Here is a 20029-nt window from a genome sequence, read left to right as displayed (position 1 = left end):
TATTTTTTGTTAAAGTTTAAAGCTTGATCTCTAATTTTATACTTTTAGAAATGATTGGCTGAAATCACATGTGTGTTGCTATTGTATTCTGAAACTGTCTGACTGTTGATACTTGCTTTTATTTTCATACAATTAGCCTTTGTTGTCACCTGTTGGTGAGTGAAAACACTGAGTTGCTGTTGAAGTGATTGTCTTTAGTGGTTCTGGAGAGATTTGACCATAGACAGTAAAAGAAATGGACACAGCGACCCCATAGACTTCAACGGAAGACTCCATAGACTTCAAAAGTCAATTAGAAGCACTCACTTCCTGATTGCCAAGCGCACTGCGCAGGCTCACACTCAGCTTGATGACGTAGATGTGACGTGAGCAACCTGTCTCACAGTTGTACGTCTTCTAGTAGCTGTGCCAAGAGGAATCTGAATCATTCCCTTCCGAGCCGGAGATCGTGTGTATGAGCTGTCCATGAGCTCTCAGCAGGAGCAACTTTACAACTCTCTATGGGCTTCTCCCTTGACTTTATGCCTCCACGTCCCCCCGATTGCGCGCGAGCTTCTACTTCTGTCTATACGATAATTTCTCCACCTTGCGACAGAGAGTCGCGAGTTATGACGCAATCGTTAGCCTATTTTTACAAAAACTGCTTCTGTGCCCGAGCAGCCCGCTGTCTTCCCGGAGGCCGTGCCTGAGCAGCCCATCATCAGTCCTGCCACGGCCAAGAGAGCGGTCTTCCTTTTTTATGTATTGGCGGTTCTGCATGCACGGAGGAAGCACACGTCTGCCGATCCAGAGGCTGTTCGCGTCACGTCTGCCGATCCAGAGACTGTTCGCGTCACGTCTGCCGATCTAGAGGCTGTTCGCGTCACGTCTGCCGATCCAGAGACTGTTCGCGTCACGTCTGCCGATCCAGAGACTGTTCGCGTCACGTCTGCCGATCCAGAGGCTGTTCGCGTCACGTCTGCCGATCCAGAGACTGTTCGCGTCACGTCTGCCGATCCAGAGACTGTTCGCGTCACGTCTGCCGATCCAGAGGCTGTTCGCGTCACGTCTGCCGATCCAGAGACTGTTCGTGTCGCATCTGCCGGTGTCTGTTGCTGTTCCTGAGCCGGCGTCTGTTGCTGTTCCTGAGCCGGCGTCTGTTGCTGTTCCTGAGCTGGCGTCTGTTGCTGTTCCTGAGCCGGTGTCTGTTCCTGAGCCGGTGTCTGTTGCCGTTCCTGAGCCGGTGTCTGTTGCTGTTCCTGAGCCGGCGTCTGTTGCTGTTCCTGAGCCGGCGTCTGTTGCTGTTCCTGAGCTGGCGTCTGTTGCTGTTCCTGAGCTGGCGTCTGTTGCCGTTCCTGAGCCGGCGTCTGTTGCTGTTCCTGAGCCGGCGTCTGTTGCTGTTCCTAAACCGGCGTCTGTTGCTGTTCCTGGGCTGGCGTCTGTTGCTGTTCCTGAGCCGGTGTCTGTTCCTGAGCCGGTGTCTGTTCCTGAGCCGGTGTCTGTTGCCGTTCCTGAGCCGGTGTCTGTTGCCGTTCCTGAGCCAGCGTCTGTTGCTGTTCCTGAGCTGGCGTCTGTTGCTGTTCCTGAGCCGGCGTCTGTTGCTGTTCCTGAGCTGGCGTCTGTTGCTGTTCCTGAGCTGGCGTCTGTTGCTGTTCCTGAGCCGGTGTCTGTTGCTCTTCCTGAGCCGGCGTCTGTTGCTGTTCCTGAGCCGGTGTCTGTTCCTGTTCCTGAGCCGGTGTCTGTTCCTGAGCCGGTGTCTGTTGCCGTTCCTGAGCCGGCGTCTGTTGCCGTTCCTGAGCCGGCGTCTGTTGCTGTTCCTGAGCTGGCGTCTGTTGCTGTTCCTGAGCCGGCGTCTGTTGCCGTTCCTGAGCCGGCATCTGTTGCCGTTCCTGAGCCGGCGTCTGTTGCTGTTCCTGAGCTGGCGTCTGTTGCTGTTCCTGAGCCGGTGTCTGTTCCTGAGCCGGTGTCTGTTGCCGTTCCTGAGCCGGCGTCTGTTGCTGTTCCTGAGCTGGCGTCTGTTGCTGTTCCTGAGCCGGTGTCTGTTCCTGAGCCGGTGTCTGTTCCTGAGCCGGTGTCTGTTCCTGAGCCGGTGTCTGTTCCTGGGCCTCCGGCATGGCCGCCCGAGGTGAGGTCTCCGCCCTGGCCGCCTGCACGACCTGCTTCCCCCCTGGCCGCCCGAGGGGAGGTCTCCGCCTTGGCCGCCTGAGGGAAGGTCTCACCCCCACCCCATGTTCCTGTTCCCCTTCATGGACCTGGCCCCCCCATCCCGCCCCCTGATCCTCCACCATTCCACCTCCCGCCTGGACTCTTGTTTTGTTTGTTTCTACGTCTTGGAGCGTCTGGTAGCCGCTCCGTAGAGGGGAGGTTATGTCACAGTGTTGGTTTATGTTCCCTGATGTCCACTAGAGGTCCTCTTCCCCCACGGTATCATTCACATTAGAACACAATCCTTGTCTGCACTCATCACTGTTCATTGCACTCAGCTGTTCCCCATAATGATTGTTAGTTTCTGTGTGTATAAATACCCTGCCTGTTTAGTGTTTGTTACGGAGTCCTTGTTATTTATCACACCACTTTGGAGGTCTGTGTTCTTGTCTGTTCTTGTTTTGTTTCTCGTTTATCGATTGCTTGTATGGATTTTGACCCCTGCCTGGACTGGTTTTATGATGTACGGATACCCATTAAACTGCTATTTGATCTACCCCTGTTTCCTGTGTGTGGTATCATGACACCACCGGTGCTTTCCAACATCTGAAGAATGCCTTTTGTCCCGATCCTGACTTCCCCTTTGTCATAGAAGTGGACGCATCCCCCAGCAGAGTGAAAGCAGTACTCTCTCAGCGGCAGGGTGAGTCAGCAGCTCTTTATCCATGTGCCTTCTTTTCAAAGAAACTGTACCGGGCTGAGCAAAATTACGACATTGGGAACCATGAGCTCCCCGCCATCAAATTTGCATTTGAAGAATGGAGACATTGGCTGGAGGGAGCAAACCACTCGTTTCAGGTGATTACAGACCACTGTAATTTAGAATATCTCAAGAATGCTCGCCATTTGAACCCACCTCAAGTCAGGCCTTATTTCTCACCCAATTCAATTTCAAAGTCACTTATCGTCCTGGACACAAGAACACCAAAGCTGACGCTCTCTCCCATCTTCATACTCCAGATCAACCTACACCATCACCTGATCCTATTCTCCCTCCAGCCCTCTTCACTTGTCCTATTCAGTCGGCGATGGACGAACAGATTGCTATAGCCACCAGAGAGGAGCCAACTCCGCCGAGAGGTCCTGACGGGGGCACGTATGTAACATCAACTCTACGCGTAACCCTCATGAACTCAGTGCCCTCGTTTCCAGGATCAGGGCGTCCAGGTTACCAGCAAACCCTCTCGCTCCTCCGTGAACGCTATTGGTGGCCCAGTATGACCCAGGACATACAATGTTTGGTCTGAGGCTGTTCCACATGCGCTATTTCAAGACATCTTCCAGAAGGCAAACTACTATCATTACCCATTCCCAATAGACCCTGGTATCACCTTGGCATCGACTTCGTCACAGACTTACCTCCCTCTGACACAAACTTGCATCCTGGTTGCAGTTGACTGTTTCTTTAAGGCCTGTAAGCTCCCATTTAAAGGTCTACCTTCCACTCTGGAGACTGCTGAGGCATTATTCCACCATGTATTTTGTAACTATGGACTGCCAGAAGACATTGTGTCCGATAGAGGGTCACAGTTTACTTCATGTGTGTGGAAAGCCTTCTTACATCTGCTCGGGTGTCGGTAAGCTTGTCTTCAGGATACCACTCTCAGATAAACAGCCAAACAGAACGCAAGATCCAGGAAATCGGACATTACCTGTGGTCATACTGCCACAACCACCAACACAGCTGGAACCGTTTCCTACCATGGGCCAAGTATGCGCAGAACTCCCTTCGTCAGACCACCACCAGGATTACACCCTTCCAGTGCATACTCGGCTACCAACCACCCATGTTTCCCTGGTCAGGTGAGCCGTCAGACGTTCCAGTTGTGAACTACTGGTTCCAGGAGAGCAAAAGGGTGTGGTACTCAGCTCATATCCACCTTCAGAGGGCAGTACGGAGACACAAGATCCAGGCCGACGCAAGAAGAGCGACGACATCCATTTACCATCCAGGGCAGAAGGCCTGGCTCTCTACCAGGGACATCCGTCTCCGTCTGCCTTCCCGCAAGCTGAGTATATATACAATATAACTACATTTAGTGCATATGCAACGTTTGTACATCAGGCTCGGGGACGAAATTGGCCTTTGGCATTTGCTCAGACTCTCGCTTCATGGCAAACTCAGGCTCTGAAAATCAATCAACAGAACAAGGAACAAGTGTGAAAACTAATTAGAAACTATAGTGACAAAGAAAATGAAACTATACAGGACATGATTGTGACACATGTATAGTGTGGTGTGTAATGAGGATGTCTTTAAATGTTGAGATAATTATCTTGTGTTTCACAGAAAAGGCCATGAAATTGAGCCCAGGTGCAGAGGAAGTGGCCACGTTTTATGCAAAAATGATTGACCATGAGTACACAACTAAAGACATATTTAGAAAGAACTTCTTCAAAGATTGGAGGAAGGTAACACACTTTTCAAAACATTACTTATCTAATATTATTGCTCTCATATTATTCACAATTGCCAGTTTTAAGGGAATTGTTTTATTAAAGGGATACTCCACCGTTTTCTCATATTAAACTATGTTATTCTCTTATCTAAGACGAGTTGATACATACCTCTCTCGTCTCAGTGCGTGCACTGAATCGCTCTGTCGGGTGGAGAACTTTGAGAGCAGTAGCTTAGCCCCATTCACTGAATATGGGCCAAACAGAGATGAAGTTAGAAGCGACCAAACACATCCACGTTTTCTCTATTTAAATATAGTTACACGAGTAGTTACACGACCAAGTATGGTGACACTAAATAAAATGTGGCGCTTTTTATAAGCGGGTAAAATGGATAACAATAATGTATGGCGGAATAGCACTTATTGGGAGCACTTCGACTCGGCGCTGTAATATCTTCACTCGTGAAAAGTCCTCTCCCCCTCTCCCTCTCCCTCTCCCTCTCCCTCTCCCTTTCCCTCTCCCTGATACTTCATCAACTCTGCACAAAAAACTACTTGTAACTACTTGTGTAACTATATTTAAATAGAGAAAACTTGGATGTGTTTGGTCGCTTCTAACTTCATCTCTGTTTGGCCCATATACAATGAATGGGGCTAAGCTAACTGCTCTCAAAGTTCTCCGCCCGACAGAGCGATTCAGTGCACGCACTGAGACGAGAGAGGTATGTATCAACTCGTCTTAGATAAGAGAATAACATAGTTTAATATGAAAAAACGGTGGAGTATCCCTTTAACCGCTGGAAATGTGCAAAAGTTTGATGGCATTATTCTGCCACAGTGTCACAGTGTCTTATAGAAACATTGTCCCACAAATGTTTCTTGTAAGGAAATGACATCAGAGGAGAAGTCAAAGATCACTGAGCTGAAGAAATGTGACTTCACTGAGAAAGTTTGATGGCATTATTCTGCCACAGTGTCACAGTGTCTTATAGAAACATTGTCCCACAAATGTTTCTTGTAAGGAAATGACATCAGAGGAGAAGTCAAAGATCACTGAGCTGAAGAAATGTGACTTCACTGAGATGCACGAATACTTTAAAGCACAATCTGAGGCCAGAAAACAGATGTCAAAAGAGGAGAAACAGGTTAGAATGCCACCAACACACACATACTGCTGAAATACAAACTTTAACTGAAAAATTCATCTTATTTTCAAAGAAAACCAAAGAGGAGAACGAACGGATTCTGCAGGAGTATGGATTCTGTGTTATGGACAACCACAGGGAGCGGATCGGCAACTTCCGGATCGAGCCTCCAGGTCTGTTCAGAGGACGCGGGGACCATCCTAAGATGGGCAAACTGAAACGCCGCATCCGACCCGAGGACATCATCATCAACTGCAGCAAGTGAGTCCCTAATCATGCTGTATTATTACTATTTTCATGTTGTAGAATAATAGTAGAATTAAAGAAAAAAGAAAAAAATTATAACACAAATAGAAGGGTCTCTCTGACAGCAAGAAACGTCTCAGGTTACGACTGTAACCTTTGTTCCCTGAGAACAGGGAACGAGACAATACGTCATCAACGCTATGGGGAACGCCTCAGGCGTGACAGGTGTCTGACATCAAGTATCAACTCACAGCAATCATGTTGACCGGCGACAGCCCGTGCATCATCAGCTCGGATGATGAGTGCGCAACCTGGATGTATAAAAAGGGTGCCTTGAAACCATGACAACATCCTATCGTCTGAAGGGACTGTTGAAGGCAGGCCCGAGGTATGGCAGGGAGACGTATCGTCTCGTTTCCTGTTCTCAGGGAACAAAGGTTACAGTCGTAGCCTGAGACGTTCCCTTTCGAAGGGAACTCAACAATACGTCATCGACGCTATGGGGAACGAAATACCTACGCTGCCATACTGAGGGGAGTACATGCCCAATGGCAGTGACAACTGTCAGAACCAGTAATACAAAGGACACTAAAACCACTCACCCTAGGTCACATTGGGCTGTCAGTGACAGCACTCCCTACCGGTCATAGCCCAAGCTAATGAACCGAGAAAACTGTCAGAACATAGTTCATGGGAGGTATGTCTGGGCCAGCTCAAAGGCTTAGGACCACAACTTCCTAATAGAAGGGGTCCCTTCTAGGGAGCGTGGCTAGGGGACTCAAGGGACTCCCAGCCAGTCACTATTCAGGAGAGCATGCCTCCTGACATGCCACCAGGCTGGCCTGGTGATCTATACTAAGACGCACAGTCTGGCCATTGCCTGTCTGTCAGAGACAGAGCCTCTGGAAACTGCCTTGGAAAAGGCATGCAAAACTGAAGGCCTGCAAAGCTGGCAGAAACCATTCAGTTCCGGATCACAGAGACGGGACCACCTGAAGCCTGGTGACCAATGAATGTGGGAGCTCATAACCAGGAAGGCCGGTGAGGCCTGTAACCTGACGTCCACAGTAGGTGTGAGCTCATATCAGGAAGGCTGGTAAGGCCTGTAACCTGATACCCAGTATATGGGAGCTCATATCAGGAATGCCGGTGAGGCCTGTAACCTGGCGACCACAGCATGTGGGAGCTCATAACCAAGAAGGCCTGCCAAGGCCTGTAACTTGGCGGCCACCGTGTGTGGGAGCTCATATTCAGGAAGGCCTAGTAAAGCCTATAACCTGATACCCAGTATTTGGGAGCTCATAACCAGGAAGGCCGGTGAGGCCTGTAACTTGGCGACCACAGTATGTGGGAGCTCATATCAGGAAGGCCGGGTGAGGCCTGTAACCTGGCGACCACAGTATGTGGGAGCTCATATCAGGAAGGCCGGTTGAGGCCTGTAACCTGGCGACCACAGTATGTGGGAGCTCATATCAGGAAGGCCGGTGAGGCCTGTAACCTGGCCAGCACAGTAGCTGGGAGCTCATATCAGGAAGGCCGGTGAGGCCTGAAACCTGACAACCACAGCATGTGGAAGCTCATACTCAGGAAGGCCGATACTTGAGTTGATACTTGATTTCAGACGCCTGTCACGCCTGAGGCGTTCCCCATAACGTCGATGATGTATTGTTGAGTTCCCTTCGAAAGGGAACTAGAGCTGTGCGATTTTAGTAAATTTCTTTCTTTCACAGCGGTGTGCTTTCTTTCCTCCCTAAAAGCTCAACCTTAAAGGGGTCATGAACTGGATTTTTTTAAATTATTTTATAATGTTTCCTGAGGTGCACTTACAGGTCCTTCTAAAAAAATTAGGATATTGTGATAAAGTTCATTATTTTCCATAATGTAATGATAAAAATTAAACTTTCATATATTTTAGATTCATTGCACACCAACTGAAATATTTCAGGTCTTTTATTGTTTTAATACTGATGATTTTGCCATACAGCTCATGAAAACCCAAAATTCCTATCTCAAATAATTAGCATATCATGAAAAGGGTCTCTAAACGAGCTATTAACCTAATCATCTGAATCAACTTATTAACTCTAAACACCTGCAAAAGATTCCTGAGGCTTTTAAAAACTCCCAGCCTGTTTCATTACTCAAAACCGCAATCATGGGTAAGACTGCCGACCTGACTGCTGTCCAGAAGGCCATCATTGACACCCTCAAGCAAGAGGGTAAGACACAGAAAGAAATTTCTGAACAAATAGGCTGTTCCCAGAGTGCTGTATCAAGGCACCTCAGTGGGAAGTCTGTGGGAAGGAAAAAGTGTGGCAAAAAACGCTGCACAACGAGAAGAGGTGACCGGACCCTGAGGAAGATTGTGGAGAAGGACCGATTCCAGACCTTGGGGGACCTACGGAAGCAGTGGACTGAGTCTGGAGTAGAAACATCCAGAGCCACCGTGCACAGGCATGTGCAGGACATGGGCTACAGGTGCCGCATTCCCCAGGTCAAGCCACTTTTGAACCAGAAACAGATCCACAGTCAGTGATGGTCTGGGGTGCCATGTCAGCTGCTGGTGTTGGTGTTTTATCAAGGGCAGGGTCAATGCAGCTAGCTATCTGGAGATTTTGGAGCACTTCATGCTTCCATCTGCTGAAAAGCTTTATGGAGATGAAGATTTCATTTTTCAGCACGACCTGGCACCTGCTCACAGTGCCAAAACCACTGGTAAATGGTTTACTGACCATGGTATTACTGTGCTCATTTGGCCTGCCAGCTCTCCTGACCTGAACCCCATAGAGAATCTGTGGGATATTGTGAAGAGAAAGTTGAGAGACGCAAGACCCAACACTCTGGATGAGCTTAAGGCCGCTATCGAAGCATCCTGGGCCTCCATAACACCTCAGCAGTGCCACAGGCTGATTGCCTCCATGCCACGCTGCATTAAAGGAGTCATTTCTGCAAAAGGATTCCCGACCAAGTATTGAGTGCATAACTGAACATAATTATTTGAAGGTTGACTTTTTTTTGTATTAAAAACACTTCTTTTATTGGTCGGATGAAATATGCTAATTTTTTTAGATAGCAATTTTGGGTTTTCATGAGCTGTATGCCAAAATCATCAGTATTAAAACAATAAAAGACCTGAAATATTTCAGTTGGTGTGCAATGAATCTAAAATATATGAAAGTTTAATTTTTATCATTACATTATGGAAAATAATGAACTTTATCACAATATGCTAATTTTTTGAGAAGGACTATAATGTTAATGATTTTTACATCAAAAATTTTCACAATTTACAAATAAATGGCTGTTTTTTAGCCTGATTTTATCCTATGATTTGAACGCTATGTTTGAAGGGGCGTGTCTGTGAGACTTCAGTGTAAACGCCCACTGCTGTGATTGGCTGACATCTTTGCATATGAAATAAGTAGTACATGTGGAACCCTCTCGAATACTTTTACGCCTTTTTTACTATTACAGCTGTCGAGATAAACAAATCGTGGAAAGTATCTTTTCCCATCACATGAGAGGTTGCAGTGATGAGCATTGAGCAGATGACAGACAGTCTGTTGATCACGTGAATGCAGTGATCTCATCATTGCAACTCTATTTCTGCAGTCTCACGAATGCTGTCACCATAAATAACAAAGCAAACACTGTAAATACAGTAAGCGCTTTGTTGTGCATTGTAACAACATAATTTATTACATAACCCGAAGTTATGGCAAGTATCCAGATAAACTCGCACTGTGTGATTGACAGCTCCAGCGATTGTAAGGGGGGCGTACTTTGACCGCTTTCTATATAATTCAATCACACTTTAAATAACAGATTGTTTTCATGCTACTAAGAGAAACAATATGAAGTTGATCGTTTAGTCACTGGCTTGATTTACTGATGCATAAACAGTATTGAATGATTTTGAGACAAAGAAAATCTGTCTGAACTTGAATAATTACACATCAGAAATCAATGATCACAGTTCCGGCATTAGTATAAACACGGTTTCTTACATGTTTTTGGCGTTGCTGACGGATCCATATCGTAAAAGTCTGTTTGCAAATCTTGGGCGAAATTGCGACTGAATTACCAAAGAATCCACTGTGTAATGTATAGAATAAAAAACAAATAATGCACTGCTGAGACTTTTACATAGTTGGGGGAAAAAACAACAACAATTTCTTAGCATTAGGATCCTTTGGAAGGTACTGTCACTGATCCTGTGTTGATCTTTTCTCATGAAACTGTTCACTTGGGCGGCACCAAAGACGCGGGGATGTAGACGTAGGCGTTGATCTTTTTCTGCAAAGTTGGTCTTTCGCTGCACTATTACGTCATAATTTCACACTTTTCAGATCCTGTCATTTTCTGGCCTTGGTTTCAATAAAAGCTGTTTTTGGAATAACAAGGAAGTTTTCATTTTTGAAACTTACAGGATATTTTTATATTTTAACGACCTCTTAACTGTCAAATGATCAAGAAAACTGTTAAATTCTCAGTTCATGGCCCCTTTAACGTCCAAATCAGCTAGATCAGTGATTGTCATAAAATACAGTCTACTGGTTTTAAACTGCAGGATGTGTTTAATAATATTAAGAGTTAATAATTAATAAGAAGAAAATAATAATAATAAGAAAAGAGTTAATAATAATAAAATATTTCTAAATGCCCAGCTTGGTGAGTATTCGCTTAATCACCGTCACTTATGTCTTAAGTGAACATTAACAGTTGGGAAATGTGTGTGGCATGTGTAACAGTATATTGGATCCGTGCATTCAGTCTTAAAGTAACAGCAGTCTAATAAACCTGCTGCTGTATGTTTCATTAATGACAATCAAACTACAAAAGACAAAGAGAAAATCACTCACTGTGTCACGGTGTGGTGTGGGTTGAAGACTCAAAGTCCAAAGGCTCCAATACAAACGATTTACTTAATTTTACTCACAGGTACATACAGGCAGGCAGGATAACACACACACACTAGAGATGTTACGTATGACACTGAAGCTTCGATGTGCGTATCGCAAATGCGACGCAATTTCTATTGAAGCCCCGTATCGGGGTGTGTATTGGTTTCCCAGAGTCACGTGATCGATGACAAATGAAGCCTCAATTTCTGTCCAATCACGTGCGCGTTTCGCTTTGGGTGTCAGGAGGCTCGAACCCCAGATCTTACTGAACGAGTCCTTGTTGGCTCAGTCTGGTTGATGGGTTTGTGAGGAGAGTGCTGTACTTTGAAAGTTAATCAATACATTACATTTAAATAACCAAAACTACTTATTCTTTTTTGTTGTTGTGTCTTTTTGTTTTTGTAAAATCTTGACACCTTTGGTGTTTTTTAGGTATTGTTATTGTTACTTGGGGATAGGGTGGGCTTAGGGGAGAGGGGATAGGGGATAGGGTGTTGGTGTTTGGTGAAGGGTTTGTTTGGCAACAGACAAAAGAGGAAGACTTCCCCTATCTGGGAATATTTTGAGCTGATAGCTTCCAATGTATGTAGCCTATGCATTTTTTTAAAAAAGAAGAAAAAATATTTATTTATTTATTATTAAAAATGTTACTTAGGCCTATTTTATTGTTGTATTTTATAATTGTTGACCGTTGGCAGTGTTGGGAAAGTTCACTTTCTACATGAACTAGTTCAAAGTTCAGTTCACAAATTTTAAAGTGAACTAGTTCAGTTCATAGTTCACAATTTTGAACTAAGTTCATGGTTTCAAAAAATGAACTAGTTCATAGTTCTTTTTCTCCATATGTTGCTGCGAGCTATTTCTTTTTTTCAATTATTTCCACAGCCCATATACAACCACAGACAGCAATTAGTTTATCGGCGGGCAAAGTTTGCACAGAAATGTAAGATTTTTCCCATCCTCCCCGACCTTGTCTTAAAACTGATCATACGATACGCCTCCTCGATGCTTTGTCGAGCTCATGCTGCTTCTCGTCTTGATGACGCATGCGGCGGCCGCGGTGCGACACTGGTGGCTGGTGTTGCCAGATTGGGTGTTTTTTTCGCTTCATATTAAGGCCTGTTTACGTGTGTTTTAGTCGGGTTTTCGCCTGGAAGGCTCTATAGAAATCTGGCACCCTATTGAACGAAGTTAAACTGAGAGAGCGTGCGTTCACAGACACCAGAATGAACGCGTTCACAGTAATGTTCATCAGGCAGTAATACAGTACGTTCAGTTCACGTTCACCCAAAATATGAACGAGTTCATGAACTCCCGTTCAGGCACAACACTGACCGTTGGTGTGTCTTATCTTCAGTCAATGTACATGTACAGTCACTCCCAATCATTTTTTTTCTCCTCACACTTCTGAGGTTGAAATCTTTGTCTTCTGTTGGACAGTGCTGTAGACCAGCACAAACAAAGCTCAAATGCCACATCTGATGCGATCACAGAAGTGGATAAATACCTTACAGAGACAAACATACAAAGAGCTGAAGATCCACTTGAATACTGGAGAATGCAGAAACATGTCTACCCCCATACAGTACATTGGCAATACAGTTTCCTTGTACCCCGGCCTCCTCTGGGTCATGTGAAAGAGTGTTCTCTTAGGCTGGGGAAGTACTAGCCTGACTTCGTCATACTCATATTCTAGTCAGAATGTGAGTCTGATACTGCTCCATAGGGCTTTGATTATGAGGCGTGTCTTAACCGAACCAGGAAGAAAAAAAAAACTCTGCACTCAATTGGATAGACCTACAACCAATCAGAGCAACGCAGTAAGTGTTTTTTTATGAGCTACCCATAGTTGTCAACAGAACTCAATTGCACGCGCGCTGGAAGAAGTAGTAAAATAATGAGTGTTGCTTCTTTTACTTGATCCTCCATGAGTGCGACCAAAGGAGAAACCACAACGACCACAGGGTTTTCATTGTGTCCCATCTTCTTAGTGACCATCGGAGCCAGCTGATGAATTAAACTTTCGCCGAATCCCATAGGAAGGACGGCAAACACATCTTTCCGATCGACAAATGCCTTGATTGCAGTTCTCTGTTCATCTTTTAAAATGAATGCGCTGTCGATTTCTTTTACAACAGACGCGATAGCGTCATCAGTACATCTCAGATCTCCAGCTGCAGTGATCTCTGAGGGAAACCAGTTCAACCCAAGCGCTCTTTGATAACGTGAGGATTAGGTAACTGCAGATCATCTGTCCATCATCGTATAAAGCCCGCCCTGGCAATTTGATTGGCCCGACTAATTCTGAACCGATCATAATTACTCATCAATAGAGCGAGTCCAGACCGAACTTCCCGACCAAAAAATGTTGTGGGCGGGGTTCGGGCTGGCATCCAGGCTAGGGAAGTACTGTCTAAGAGGACAAATAGACTCCAACACTGTGAAACAGCTTTTATTTCTTTATTAAAAACTTTATCACCTTTATGACATTCCTATAGTTACATAAGCTCTTTCACTGCCAAGGGTCATAGCACATTTAATAACAGATGATCCTATCACACAATGTCCTTATTCACTATGTGTGTGTGTGTGTGTGTGTGTGTGTGTGTGTGAAGAGAGAGATAGTAGGCCTACTTTAGATCTTATTGAATCATATAAGTCCATTTTATATTTTATTGTCACACTTTAATGGGTAAAGGAATGTATTTAATGGACAAATCAAACAAACGTGTAAGGCTTTTATTTGTTCACATAACATTGAAACTATGGAGTGTGTTGTGGTTGCTTCATCTGATAGAGCTTCTTACACGGGCTTCTGGCTGCTTTATTTTAAATAAGCACCAGATGGCGCTGTTCTCCACACTCGCGAAGCTTTGAACAGTCAGGGGAAAGCCTCATTGCTTCATGAGGCTTCATTTCCCCATCCCTAACACACACTAAACATAACTATGAACAAAGTAACATTGACGCTACATAACATAGACGAGGACCGACAAAGACTAACTGAACAGAAGGAGACTAAATACAGATACTAATGAACAATGACGAGGTGATCACAGGTGACACAGATGATGAAGACGAAGAACAGGTGGGAGTGAGTTCAGGTGTGGAGACACAAGGGATTCTGGGAAGTGTAGTGAAGACGAAGACGGGATGGTGCAGACGATGACTGTGACACACTGCTCTTTAGTAGATTTACTAGGATTAATATATATTTATACAGTGAAGACTATGCAGTGGTGTTTTAAATTTGATTAGTTTCTGTTGATAAAGACTTCTAGATTTTATCATTATTATTTATTTCACAGGAATGCTATATTTGTTAAGCTCCATGCTGTACCTAATCACCTCCGAGAGAGGGAATGGAAGATGTTGCAATAAATAAAGAGTTGTCAATTCATGATACTTAAATACATTGTTGTTAAGAATAGTATTATTTATTTTGGTGATCGGTATCGGTGATCATATCGGCCAATACTGTTTCCTGTGACCAGTCCCAAAAATCCTGATCGTAGCACCCTTACCAAGAACATGATCTAGGGGACGTGATCTGTCATTAGCTTTTCTGCCTTGTGAAAATTTTTTTTTTTTTGCATGTTAATTGAGATTGCATGAAAATGTACTAGAGTTTAAACTTATATTAAATACAATTAATTAAAAATATTGAGTGTTTTTTGACCTTCTTAATTAGGACTTTAAGTAGATGTAATTTATATGTAATTTCACAATTACGTCCATTGAAATATGGTTAAAGTGTATGGCTGAATGTGCAGACAAGCATTTATGGTAACTTAACTATACTTCTATTGAAACTAATATTTCATGTTTTATTAAATATATTTGTAGTTACACATTTGCAATGATGAAGTTGCAATTTAGTACATTTAAATGATATTAACATTAAATGTAATATAAAAAACTAAAAAAGTAACAAATTAAAAAGTACTCAACACATCAAAATAAGTGTACTTCTTTAAAGCATGACAAAATATTATTAAAACATAGTGATTTAAAATGCAAAGTGCATATTTTAAAAGCGTGCTTAAGTGAGTTAAGGAAACAGTCATAAGTGTGCTCTCTTTAAGTGGGCTTTTATTTCATTCATGTATTTTCTGTGAAACCTGTTTTATTATGCCTAGTTTTACTATGCATATCCTCATCTGCATATCATTTGCATATGATTATTCATCCACATGATAACATGTTTAACGGTACAAGACATTAGGAGAATATGAAATACGGATGTGCCATCACATTGCATTAATAAAAATCATTTAGTAGCCCATCCTTCCCTTGTTTTTTAAATAAATAAAATAAAATAGTGCAAAATGCATTTCAGAGAAAGTTTTTCTCAATCTTTTCCACTGGCCAAATAGTATTTTAATTGATTTATAATTTTAATGGAAACAGATAGACCTTGTTGTGCATTATTGGCACGAAACCATTTTCTTAGACAATCTGCTATTATCATGATAAGCAATTATCTCTGTAGTTAAAACATTAAAGCACAGCATGACAGAGGAAAAGTGTTTGAAAGCATCACATCCACAACAAATATTTATTTTTATTGAATATAAAAATGTTGTAACTTCTCAGTAATGATTTCATGTAGTTTAAGTGTTTAACACCATTAATGAGAATGGTATATTTAATCTAAATGTTTATATCAGAAGTAAAACATAGTTTAAATCATTCATTTATTTATTTAAACTGCTATTGTGAACATGCACTGTATTTATGATGGACTCATAATGAAGATTTACGGTTTTACTTCATCTGCGTCAGTTCCACTAAACGGCCCAACGCACTCGCTGGCGCGGATGTTTAAGAAGGGATAGATGTTTGCTTCAAGTGATAGGTTTGGTGAGTGAAATTATATTTGTATTATGTTTCTGTATATGTATCATTTTCTTTAGATTTTCTGTCTAAAAGTGACCAAAAAGACATTTAACTCCAGCTCACCATCGGTGTCGCCAAACTGCTCCGTCTCCAAAACGTTCGTACGCACGGGTCAGAGTTTGCTTAAAGGTGCGCACATTCTCCCGTCAAGTTTGTTTTAATAAATCACAACATATGTGTGGGAAGTGGCGTACGCCTCTTTCAGGGCCTGTTTTGTGCGTATAAATGAGGCCCCAGAGCTCAGGTTCCCCCAGGATTATTCTGTCTCTAGTAAATGTAATTCCTGGTAGAGAAGTGTTTGGCAGAGTTTTAAGTACTGGCCCACAGCCCGTATATTTAGCTGGCTATTGTTGTAGTTGCAGAGCGGTCAGTGTGATGTTGTTGTGGCCCTCGTGACAACTCCTGTTGTTTATCCTGTGAGTGTGTCAGAGGGCCGCTTCCTGTGTGTGTGTGTGTGTGTGTGTTGTGGCCGGCCTGATCCTGTTTTTCTTGAACAGATGTGTCATGTTCAAACTCTGATAACATCTTTCATACAGATCTCCAACAGAAGGAATGTCAGTTCCCAGTATAACTTATAGTATGCAGTTTTTCATGTCAGAGTTTCCACATTAGATTCCAGATCTTCACTTAAAACCTTTTTTCAACAAGCTGTAAAGAGTGTTTTAAGACGAGTGTGACCGTCTCCCGCTGTCTGTTGTCCTCAGAGATTCGGTTCACCCCAGACCCCCCCCGGGCACCAGGTGGAAGGAAGTTCGTCATGACAACAAAGTCACATGGCTGGTGTCGTGGACGGAGAACATCCAGGGCTCCATCAAATACATCATGCTCAACCCCAGCTCCAGAATCAAGGTCCGAAACGGCTCTTTACTCCAGACAGGGGTTTGATTTTTCACACCACACTTACATGTGTCCTTTCACAGCATGACTGAAGTGTCCTCTATCTCTCTGCAACAGCTCACGTTTAAAACTTCTTGAAAAAAGCTGATGAAGTAACTGATGTCAGTAATCTCAAATTCATATATATAGTATATTGGTCAGACACTTATATGTAATAGAGGGTGTGCGCGAGTGACACACACTGAGTGGCAAAAACCAAAAACACATCTAAAACGGGAAAGAGGTTTGCGATTGTCTGTACAAACAGATTTGACAAGAAATCTGAGGTAATAATTGCAATAATTAAAATGCAAATGAATAATTTGCTTTATGTTTTTCCCCGGCGTTGAAATCAGGCACATATAAATGTCAGGAAACACGACTCCTGCCTGCATGTCAATATCCACGGATCACTGGATCTTTGATTAGTTGTAAGGAACACTATATCGAGTCCAACCTTTAGTTTAAACCGATAATCGTTTGTTTTACTCGCGTTTTGCCACTCGGCCCGGCTGAGGGGGGCGTGGTCCGGCGGGAAAGTGACGTCAAAGCATTCCCTCTATACTAGCGATATCCAATTTGCAAAGGAATCGTTCATTTAAAGCTCTTTTGTTTAGTGATTTGGTCCTATGATGCTTTATTACTTTCTTTAGTGTGTAATGTTGCTGTTTGAGCACAAAGTCCCTCCAGTGGGATTTCTCCTCTATATCAGTGTCAGTGTTTCTGAACTCCTGAAACGCCTCCATTGTAGTCGTGAGTTTCTTCCGGGAACGAACACGTCACTATATTCCTCATTTAAATAATTCATACGCAGAATAAAGGGGCGAGACCTGGTTGAGTGAGTTAGTAGTGTGTTAAACTGGCGGGTATGGTAAGGGGCGGGACATTTCCCAAACACACTCGAAGCGCTCGACCAATCACAGCACACTGCTCCAGCCGACCAATCAGAGCACAGTCTGCTTTTCAGGAGGAGGGGGTTCATAGAGACAGGAACTAAACAGAGCGTTACTGACAGACTGGGAAGATTGTTTTTTGATTTGCCGGTTGTCGTAGGAGAAGCCACCTTACAGGACTGCGCCTCAAAACGTCTGACACTGCCTGAATTACGTCAGAGGTCAAATTTGATTGTAACAGTTTGGTACTCCAGTTAGTTCATAACAGAAACTAACGATCAAAGACTTTTGGCCGAGGCTCTAAGGAATCTTGTAGGATTCACAACATCATGTGAACCCGGCTTTAGAAGGATTTCTGAAGGATCATGTGACACTGCTTTAAGATTCAGCTTTGATCACAGTAATAAATTACATTTTACTATATTTTCAAATAGTTCAAAACAGTTATTTTAAATTGAAATAATAATGTAATACTAATTGTTTTAATAAATGAGCATAAGAGAGTTTTTTCAAAAATCTTAACAACCCGTAATTGTTTTAATGGTAGTGCGAAAAAAATATATTTATTAAAGGTCCCCTGACATGGGGTTATTTTATTATTTTATAATGTTCCCTGGGTTGCCCTTATAATGTTAGTGTCAGGGTTGTTGCAGGATACTGAAGACAAGGGAAAAGAATTTCAATACAGCTGGTTTATTCGCAAACTCAGGTTACATGAAAACACAGGAACTCAGGAAAACAACCATACACCGACGACGACCAACAAACACTGAGGGAAAACACAGGGCTTAAATGAACAGGTACTAATAGGATAATTAACAGAACACAGGTGAAGGGAATTACTAATCAGACAGAGCGGGAAAACTAACAGGACTGAACCAAAATCACAAAAGACGGGGGTGAACAAGATCACAAAAGTGAACTAACAACAGGACTAAACCAAAATCACAAATACAGGGGGAAACCAGATACCAAAACAGAACTTAAACACATTGAAACATGACAGCACCTCCCCCCTCCCCGAAGACGCGTCCTCGCGCCGTATAACATCCAAAGGGGTGGGAGGGTGGGCATCCTGTACTCCAGGACGGTCCAGGCGGAGCAGGCTGGTCAGGGGACCAGGGCGTAGCAGGTTGTGGGCGTGGCCACGGCGGAGCTGTCGGACCCTCGGGCGTCCAGGGCGGAGCTGTCGGACCCTCGGGCGTCCAGGGCGGTGAGGACCCTTCGGGTGGCCATGGCGGTGAGGACCCTTCGGGCGGCCGTGGCGGTGAGAACCCTTCGGGCGGACGTGGCGGTGAGAACCCTTCGGGCGGACGTGGCGGTGAGAACCCTTCGGGCGGACGTGGCGGTGAGAACCCTTCGGGCGGACGTGGCGGTGAGAACCCTTCGGGCGGCCGTGGCGGTGAGAACCCTTCGGGCGGCCGTGGCGGTGAGAACCCTTCGGGCAGCCGTGGTGGTCTTTTTTCAGGCCTCCGTGGGTCTTTGGCCGGCCACGGCGAAGGCGTATAGCCCCCCCCCCCAAAAAAATTTTCTTGGGGAGAAGGACAGGCTCAGGCTCAGGGACAGACACCGGCCCAGGAACAGACACCGGCTCAGGCTCAGCAGCCGCTAGAACAATAACGGCCACAAAGACAGACACAAACACAGAAACCGGCTCAGGAACGGGAACAGACACCGGCTCAGGCTCAGTAGCCACTAGAACAGTAGCGGCCACAAGAACAGACACAAAAACAGAAACAAACATTGGCTCAGGAACAGCAGACACTGGCTCCGGCTCAGGAACAGCAGACTCTGGCTCCGGCTCAGGAACAGCAGACACTGGCTCCCGCTCAGGAACAGCAGGCACTGGCTCCGGCTCTGGAACAGCAGACACTGGCTCCGGCTCAGGAACAGCAGACACTGGCTCGGCTCAGGAACAGCAGACACTGGCTCCCGCTCAGGAACAGCAGGCACTGGCTCCGGCTCTGGAACAGCAGACACTGGCTCCGGCTCAGGAACAGCAGACACTGGCTCCGGCTCTGGAACAGCAGGCACTGGCTCCGGCTCTGGAACAGCAGGCACTGGCTCCGGCTCTGGAACAGCAGGCACTGGCTCCGGCTCTGGAACAGCAGGCACTGGCTCCGGCTCAGGAACAGCAGACACTGGCTCCGGCTCTGGAACAGCAGACACTGGCTCCGGCTCAGGAACAGCAGACACTGGCTCCGGCTCTGGAACAGCAGACACTGGCTCCGGCTCTGGAACAGCAGGCACTGGCTCCGGCTCTGGAACAGCAGACACTGGCTCCGGCTCTGGAACAGCAGACACTGGCTCCGGCTCTGGAACAGCAGGCACTGGCTCCGGCTCTGGAACAGCAGGCACTGGCTCCGGCTCAGGAACAGCAGGCACTGGCTCCGGCTCAGGAACAGCAGACACTGGCTCCGGCTCAGGAACAGCAGACACTGGCTCCGGCTCAGGAACAGCAGACACTGGCTCGGCTCTGGAAC

At 44.9% G+C, this 20029-nt stretch overlaps 1 protein-coding gene across 1 annotated transcript in view; it reads left to right on the top strand.

Annotated features, from left to right (window-relative positions):
- Nucleotides 1-20029, top strand: part of top1b (DNA topoisomerase Ib) — a 39345-nt gene that overhangs the window by 11482 nt on the left and 7834 nt on the right. The window contains exons 10-13 of the mRNA XM_056243129.1: nt 4475-4596; nt 5606-5728; nt 5802-5989; nt 16482-16626. Of these exons, the coding sequence (XP_056099104.1) occupies nt 4475-4596; nt 5606-5728; nt 5802-5989; nt 16482-16626 (578 nt within the window). The remainder of the gene's footprint in view (nt 1-4474; nt 4597-5605; nt 5729-5801; nt 5990-16481; nt 16627-20029) is intronic.

The sequence above is a fragment of the Rhinichthys klamathensis genome, unplaced genomic scaffold, assembly GCF_029890125.1.
Source record: "Rhinichthys klamathensis goyatoka isolate OS25496 unplaced genomic scaffold, OSU_Roscu_1.1 h1tg000025l_1, whole genome shotgun sequence".
Taxonomy (NCBI): domain Eukaryota; kingdom Metazoa; phylum Chordata; class Actinopteri; order Cypriniformes; family Leuciscidae; genus Rhinichthys; species Rhinichthys klamathensis.
Note: the sequence above shows the minus strand (reverse complement) of the source record. Positions and strands in the feature narration are given on the sequence as shown.